This window comes from Empidonax traillii, unplaced genomic scaffold (assembly GCF_003031625.1).
Source record: "Empidonax traillii isolate 1590-97213 ecotype Southwest subspecies unplaced genomic scaffold, ASM303162v1 scaffold532:size433792, whole genome shotgun sequence".
NCBI lineage: Eukaryota > Metazoa > Chordata > Aves > Passeriformes > Tyrannidae > Empidonax > Empidonax traillii.
Window position 1 is genome coordinate 313,873 of NW_020955725.1, and position 7,836 is coordinate 321,708.

The 7,836-nt window shown below is 62.8% G+C and overlaps 2 protein-coding genes across 5 annotated transcripts in view; both read right to left on the reverse strand.

Moving 5' to 3' along the window:
- Positions 1–182: 182 nt before the first annotated feature.
- On the reverse strand, positions 183–7,261 carry VPS33B (VPS33B, late endosome and lysosome associated). 4 transcript variants are annotated; one of them, XM_027897155.1, is made up of 23 exons: positions 7,137–7,261; positions 6,949–7,029; positions 6,822–6,883; positions 6,674–6,723; positions 6,427–6,494; positions 6,180–6,225; positions 5,778–5,872; positions 5,389–5,493; positions 4,994–5,090; positions 4,783–4,860; positions 4,431–4,504; positions 3,426–3,512; positions 3,246–3,336; positions 2,950–3,024; positions 2,590–2,654; positions 2,468–2,522; positions 2,340–2,386; positions 1,923–2,055; positions 1,568–1,641; positions 981–1,082; positions 732–807; positions 531–647; positions 183–321 (listed from the first exon to the last, which is right to left on the reverse strand). In XM_027897155.1, exons 1-23 carry the CDS (start codon positions 7,230–7,232, stop codon positions 242–244), a joined length of 1,854 nt encoding a protein of 617 aa, XP_027752956.1. In that variant the 5' UTR covers positions 7,233–7,261; the 3' UTR covers positions 183–241. The 4 variants fall into 4 exon arrangements, with proteins under 4 accessions (XP_027752956.1, XP_027752954.1, XP_027752957.1 ...); XM_027897156.1 differs by having other exon boundaries at positions 242–321; positions 6,822–6,880; positions 7,137–7,232; XM_027897153.1 differs by having other exon boundaries at positions 531–807.
- Positions 7,262–7,352: 91 nt separating this feature from the next.
- The window catches only part of HDDC3 (HD domain containing 3), a 2,135-nt gene continuing 1,651 nt past the window's right edge, over positions 7,353–7,836 (reverse strand). The window contains exon 4 of the mRNA XM_027897157.1: positions 7,353–7,500. Within this exon, the coding sequence (XP_027752958.1) occupies positions 7,370–7,500 (131 nt within the window). The 3' untranslated portion in view covers positions 7,353–7,369. The remainder of the gene's footprint in view (positions 7,501–7,836) is intronic.

Genomic DNA, 7,836 nt, shown 5'->3' on the forward strand with positions numbered 1-7,836 from the left:
CCGGGCCATCCCCGCACACACAGCCCGGCCCTGCACACACAGCCCGGGCCATCCCCGCACACACCTCGGGCCATCCCCGCACACACAGCCCGGGCCATCCCCGCACACACAGCCCGGCCCTGCACACACAGCCCGGGCCATCCCCGCACACACCCTGGCCCCGCACACAGCCCGGGCTGCTTGCCGTCAGCAGAGCCATTTATTGGCAGGGGGTCCACGGGCCACAGGGCCCTCCCAGGGCTCAGGCCCTGGCCTCGATCATGGCCTCCATCATCCGGGAGCTGTTGGTGATGGCCGTGGTCAGGAAGATGAACTTGCACCCTATGGGATGTAACCTGTCAAGTGCCCTGGCCATGCCCAGGGGCAGCCCCTGCGCTCCCAGCTCCACCCCTGGCCATTTCCTGGGAGAACCTACGTCACCGTCCCCCTCCCCATGGACTTCAGCCCGTGCTAGCCCTGAGCACGGCCCCTGCTCAGCTGCACGCTGCAGTAGCAGGACCCCCGGGTTGCTCCTCGCAGGCAGCTCCTACCTCTCTCCTTCCCCAGGAAGCGGAGGGCAGCGATTTCAGAGAACGTGCAGCCCCCCAGGAAGACAATGAGGATGACGTGCTGGGACTCCCAGGCGGGGTTGTCCTCCACAGTGCTGTCTGGATGGCACAGAGATTGGTGAGACCCCTGTGAGCCCCTAGCCCTGCCACCCCCAGCCCAGCCCAGCCCAGCCCGGCCGCAACCTGAGACGGAGAACTCGTTGCCATTGAGCAGCCGCACGACCTCCTCCAGGCCCTGCCAGCCCCGGCGCTCCAGCACCTGAGGGATGGGGAGTCAGGCTGGCCACAGAGGCTGGGCATGGCTCAGGAGGCTCCAAGCAGCAGATGAGCATTATCAGCCTCAGCCCTGAGCAGAGGGACCCCCAGTGGACCCCCCCAAGGGAGGGGCTCAAGGGGATGTGCCCAGTTCTCTGCCGCAGCAGGAGAGCTCACCTGCTCGATGATCTTGCAGCTCAGGGGCACGTAGGCCCCGCCAAAAACATACGCCATGTCCCTAGGCATTTTGAGGTCGTACTCACCCTCCAGCCGGGGGATCTGCAGAGATGGACGACACCAGGGGTATGGGACCAGCCTGCTTGGGGGCCTCACCCCCTTCAGAGGTGCAGGGGGTGAGGAGGGACAGACATTCTGCCCCCACCTCCTGCCCTGCTGCCCCAGGGCCAGCACTGCACAGCCTGGGTGGGTGGTGCATCAGGGGCCACGGACAGAACTGTTACTTCACCAGCACCCCAGCACCTCTCCATTGGCCTAGGATGGAGGCCACAGGGCTGAACCCTGGGCCACTGCTGTGTTCGAAGGGGGCAAGGCAAGCCCCAGCCCTCCACCACACTGGTCAGGGCAGAGTGGGAATCTGACAATGCCCGCTGGTCCTGGGGAGAAGCCCCCACACTGCCCAGAGTGGCTGCAGCAGCTCCAGCTCCAGCCCTGAGCAGTATATCTTGGAGATGCCAAGCCTGCAGCCCGGGCACAGGCTCTGCTCTGTGGGCACTGTGGCCAGCAAGCAGTCCCCGAGGACATACCAACCCCAGCTTCTTGCTTATGGCTCGGAAATTGCTCTTCCTGGCCAAAGAATTGAATGCATCTGTGATCTTTCCTGCAAAACATGGCATGGAGAAATGTTTCAGAGGCCTTTGCCTGGGTCCCAGCCCCAGGCTGGCAGCGCAATGTGCAGAGCTGTGGGCTCTGGAGGATGGCCATGGTGGCTGCCAGCCCCACTGCCCCTTTGGATAACCCAGCACCCTGCCTGCAGCACCACTGCCAAGGACACACTCAGTGTCTGGAGCCTCCGCATTTGCCACCTGCTTCCAGCCAGCTCTAAGGCAACAACTTTTGTTGCCAGGCTCCCAGGGACACAGGGGCAGTGGGCTGGCTCACCTGCAGCACGGTCTGTGACCAGCTTGCTGACCTTGCTCTCCACCGCCGTCAGAGTCTCCCCAGCCACCTGCTCCGTCAGCAGCCCAATGCGCTTCAGGTTGTGGAAGGTGAGCAAGTGCTCGGGCCCGTAGCTCTGGGAACAGAGCAGCCAGATCAGCGTGCAGGCCTGGCTGTGAGCACGGGAAGCAAACAGGGTATCCCCTCTGTGGGGAGGCGCAGGCTGCTCAGAGCCCCCTGGCAGGCACAGGCAGAGCTCCTGGCTCAGGCAGAGCCCGTGGAGGCAGGGCCTGTCCTTCAGAGAGACAGGGCCCATCCCTGGGGAACACTGCTGCCCAGTATCTCATTGCCAGAGCCACTGGGAGGGAAACCCCTGTCCCACACAGCCCTTGCTCTGCTGTGACTCTCCGAGCCCCTCACCTGCAGGTACTGGGTTTTCAGGGAACGATAGTCTTTGGGGACGAGACCTGTGGGGAGCACCAGGTGAGCTGTGTCCCAGGGCTGGGGCCTGGTGCCACTGCTCCAGCCCAGCCCAGCCGAGCACTCACCGTTCTCTGTGATGGACAGCAGGCACATGAGGCGCAGGCTCTCGATGGGGGACACCTGTGGGGAGCAGGTGGGGAGTAGGGGCAGGACAGCGCAGCCAGAGCAGCCAGTCCTACAGCCTCACCTGCCGGTCGATGTGCTCCTCAATGAAACTGGTGCTCTCACGGACGTCGAAGCCCTCCAGCAGTGCTGTGGCGAGAGCACAGGCAATGTCACCCTGGACTCTTGCCAGTTCACCGAGCTGGGGGTCCAGGCTTAGCCACTCTCCCAGAGCCCTGGGGAACAGAGTCCCCATGCCAACCCCACACAGAGGGGATCTGACCCTATTTAGGATCTCAAGACACACCCCCACACAAAGGGACTAGGAGGACAGTGCCCATGCTGGGGACACCCAGGTGTGGGGCTGCCTGGGCCTGGGGCAAGCAGAGCTGTGGGTCAGATTGGGACGGGGTACGCACAGATGGGGGCAGGGAGCGGTACTCACAATGTTCAGCCTTGATGGTCTCCTGGAAGTCCTGCTTGGTTTTCTTCTTCATGATGGATTCACAGGCACCGATATCTGTAGAACCAAGAGATGGCAGCTTTGTAGGGGAATGGGCTCTGCATGGAGATCGTCACCTCAGGCACTCACACACTCCAACGGCCCCTGCCCCACCGCCCACTGCTTGGGTCACCTTTTCCCTCCTGGGGACATGTAGGGCCCCCCAAGCTCCCCCCTTGCCCCAGAACTCAGGCACCCGTGGCACAGCCAAGGACTCCTCCCTCCCCTCCCATTCCTACGCAGGCTTAGCAAGCGATGCTCCTGCTTCAGTCCCTTTAACTCCTGGGACACGAAGTCCTTCATCTGCTTGATGTCCATGCCCCGGCGCCGCTGCAGAAGGGAGAGAGCGCGTCAGGGAGGTGGCCTGGCTGCGCACAGGGATGGTGCCGTGGGTGTCCCCCACACCGGGTGACACTCACGTCGTACTGTGCCTGTAGGTTCCGTGACTTCTGGCTCAGGAAGCCGAACACGCTGGAGAAGTGCTCGTTCCGGATCTGGCTGAACACCTGCAGAAGCACTGCAGCTGTCAGGCCCAGCCAGCTGCACCCCCAGGGCCAGCGCTCACCAGCAGCCAGCCCAAAACCCTGGCCAGAGGCGGGGCAGCCTGTGGTGGTGCATCCCCGTGCACTGCCACCTGAGAAATGCTCCTTAAGGACCAGCCTTTATGAACACCACCTGGGCTGAGGTCCTATTGAGCTTTTCAGAAACACTGTCTGTTCCCAAGAATTAGTGCTCTCTAAGCTCAGTTTTTTAACAAACAGCCTTGGAAACTTATTTTTCTTGCTTTACTCAACCCAAGTAGAGTAATATTCTCATTATCAAACTTTCATAGAAAGTTACTGACCTGAATTGTGGCCAGGATGGAAAGTTACTATAAACCTTGTAACTCAACACTTGTGTCACAATATTAATTTTTCTTATACCATATTTCATTTCATAGTCCATATTCCTTTTTCTCCTTACTCTTTCTTATCTTTTCTCTGCCCCCACCGCCACCTCAGCCTCCAGATATATGTTTTTGGGTTGATTTTGGATTGATGGATTTTGGATTTTTGCTTGCTTTTCCTCTGTGTGCCTTAACTGTCTAGCAAGTAGTAGAATGAACCTCGCCACCAAACTTTGCTGTGCTGCCACTTTTATATTAAACATGTTTTTTCCAGTACCTTTGACTGTGCTTCCTTAAGCAACCTTAAAACACTCATTCATGAAACAGGCCCTGCGTGTGGGGACTCTGCCGAGTTCAGAAGTGGAGCTGCACCTGCAGACCTTGTTTCCCTGGTCTCTGTGCCCCAACCCACCCCACTCCGTGCTCAGGGGCTCAGCAGCCCCTGGCCACTCCTGCTCAGGCTTAGGGAACGGAATGCCCTGCTCTGCCTCCTCCCCCCCATGGGGACCTGCTTCCCCTGAGGCTTGAGAGGACTCACTTTGTCCTGGGCATTGAGCAGCACTTTAATACTCTTGTCAGAAGAGGTGACATCTGGCCCAAAATCCACACTGCCTGCAGGGAAAAGTGAAGAGCTGCATTGTCACAGCCACAGTGGCATCCTTGCACACACCAACCCTGCTGCAGAGGCAGGGGATGTGGCCCAGCTGCTGGCTCAGAGCTGTCCTTGTGGACGACTTCCAGCAGCACCCCACACTGGGACTGTCTCTGTGGGAACGGCCCCGTGCGTGGCACAAAGCCTGTGGACTGCAGGCAGGGGGTGCAGAGCCCCATGCCACCCCAGCCCTGGGTGCAGAGCCCTGGCTGCCCCACGGCCACCCCCGCGCACCTACCGCACTTGATACGGAAGGTGTCATCCACCAGCCCCTCGTAGACCACCTGGGAGCAGAGTGCTGTCACGTAGTCCACGTCTGCAAGGAGAGCCAGTGCCAGGCTGCCTTCCCGCTCTTCCTGCCACCGCCCTGGGGCAATCCCTGCCCCTCTGCCGCTGCCCAAACTGCTCCCCGCTGGCCACCCTCGCCAGCTGCTCCCACCCCAGCCCACCTCTGTCCATGAGGAACACGTGTCCAATCTCGGGCTTCCTGCCCTGGCCTTCACCCTCACTCTCCTCCTCCAGGTCCCGCCACAGCTCGTGGCTCATCTGTGAGGGGCAGAACGTGCCAGGGTGAGGCTGCAGCCAAGGCACGGCCAGGCAGTCCCACGGAGGATACTGGGGTGCACGATGGAGGCCAGGCACGAGCATTTCCCCCCTCCAGGGCACATGCCAGTGAGCAGCAGCTGCTGTTCTGCCCACCCTTGGCACATGAGATCCCCCAAAAACCTGCTGAGCTCCCAGCGCCACCTGGAGGTGTGCCACTTCTGTGGTGACACGCTATGGTGACACACTGTGGTGACACACAGCTGAAGGGGACCTGAGGAACCCCCGGTGCCAACCATACCTTGGCACAGCGGCCGATGCCATAGGCCTTCCCGAAAGGGCCGTACAGAGAGTTCAGCAACTGCAGGGCTCTGGCAACAGGGTTGATCCAGCGGTGATCCCCCTCCTGTGGGACCAGGGAGTGAGTGTGGGGGTCAGAACAGGCTCTGGGCTGAGTGCTTCCAGGAGGTACGTGTACAGGAACACGCATAGGAACATGCTGGGATGCCCCAAAGCTGCTCCAGAGGGAGCAGAGGGGCCAGCACGGGGTGGAAGCAGCCATCCCCTGCAAAAGCCACTTCTGGGGAGCAGACAGGGCCCGTGGTGTGGCTGAGGGGCCAAGCAGGACATCACATCTGCCCTTCAAACACAGGGAACAGGATAGGCTGCCACCCCCTGCAGCCCACTGACCAAGAAGTAGTCACGGAAGAACTCAGGCAGCTCCATGCTGATGATATCTTCGTCCAGGGGCAGCAGGTAGAAGGACCATTCATCACAGGTGACATCTGAGTTTGGGGTGGGGAGAGGGGACAGTTACCCATCCCTGGGCACGAACCACCCCATGGGTCATGGCAGCCCCAAAACAGGGTGTGGGGAGCCCCCGAGAGACAGGATGGGTGGCTGGGCCCTCTCTCTTCCCTGCAGGCAGAGGAGAGGGGCCAGTGCTGTGGTGAGCACACACCTGCCCACAGACCAGCAGCCACCCTCGAGGCAACCCGTGTTCCCTGCCCACACAGGGATCCCAGCACTGGGACTCAACTGGAACCCTGCGGTGTCTGAGCTACCCTGAGCCGGCACCACAGCTCCACTCACCACCAAAGACCCCCTCTTCCTCCAGCACCATCTCACAAGCATAGAACTGGAAGGGAAGGGGAGACCAGGCAGGCTCTGAGCAGGTGGAGCTCTGGAGTGGCCCAGCTCCTTCCCAGGCATTATAACACTCGATTTTAGTTAAACATCCCCGGGTTATCGACACACAACTTTTGGTGTCGACAGATGGGATAGAAGGTGCTGGGCAGGCACACGGTGACGTGGGAACGGGCAGCGGGGTTGCACTAACCTTCTGGGGGCTGAAGATGATTTTGTACTTCCTGCTCCTCCCCGACATCTTGTCAGCGTTAACAATATCTGTGGACACCCCGCACAGCCCCTGCACAGCTGGCCCCCCTCGGCCCGGGGCCCCACAGTTCACGGGGCCCCAACGCCCCGAGCATATGTGAGGCCCCGGGAACGGGGTTCGCCTGGAGCCCCTGTCAGACCCACTCCCAGCGGTGGCCCAGAGCACCTGCCCCCGGTGCCGCACTCACCGGCGATGAACCTCATCGTCTTGACCCGCGGCCGCACCAGGAAGCAGAACCTGCATCGCAGAGGGGAGCGAGGGCTCCTCGTACCCGGCCCTGCCAACGCTGGGCTCTTCCCGTCCGCAGCCGTGCAGGTGCGGAGTCGGGTACTCACTGGTCGCTGGCGCCGGGGGCCGGCCGGGTCTCCACCTTGTACAGCTTGTCCACGTCGTGCTGCTGCAGGGGCACGGTGGGCTCAGCGCGGCCGGGGCGGGGGGCCCGCCCGCCGGGCCCTGCCGTACCTTCAGGATGGACACGTTGGCGATGCGGTCCAGGGGGCTCATCAGATCGGCCTCGATGAACAGGTCCTTCTTCCCGGGGAGCTGCGGGCAGGGCGCGCACGGGTCGGGATCGCCGCCCTTCCCGGGGCCCGGCCCCGCCCGAGCCCACCCCGGCCCTGCCGCGGAACCCCTGCCCCGCGGCCCCGTACCTGCTCCAGCAGGTAGACGAGCTGGTCCCGCGCCAGCCGCTTCAGGATCCCGAAGTCGGGCGGCTCGGGCGCATCGCGGCGCCCGGCGAAAGCCATGGCGGGGCCGGCGCGGCGCCCGGAACGCCCGAGCGCGGCCGCGGCTCGGCCGGAACCCCGCGGGGCGGGACCGAGCGGCGCCATAGCAACACCATAGCAACGCGGAGACGCCGAGCACGTTTATTGGCCGCCCGCGGTCACGTGGCCACCCCGCGCTCCTCGAACAGGCGCTGCAGCTCCGCCTCCAGGCGCGCGCTGGTCCCGCGCAGCCCGCCCACCACGAGCGCCGCCCACCGGAAATACTCCTGCACGCGCTCCGCCGACCACCCTGCGGAAACATGACGTCACTTCCGGCCGGGCCGCCCCAGGCCTGACCCCAGTACAGGGACAGAGGGAGACACCACACACTCACCGGGACACACCGAGCCATCACCACACACACCGGGATAGACCCCGGTACCGGGACACACCGAGCCATCACCACCCCCCAGACACACCGAGCCATCACCACACACACCGGGACAGACACTCCCCACACTGTCCCCGGCTGGAGGCGCCTCAGGCTCAGGGTGACCTCGGCAGGCCCGTCCCCTCGCACAGGGCGCAGGACCAGCCCTGCCCCAGGCAGAGGAGCCGCCTTGGGCACGGCTGGGCCCTGCCGCGG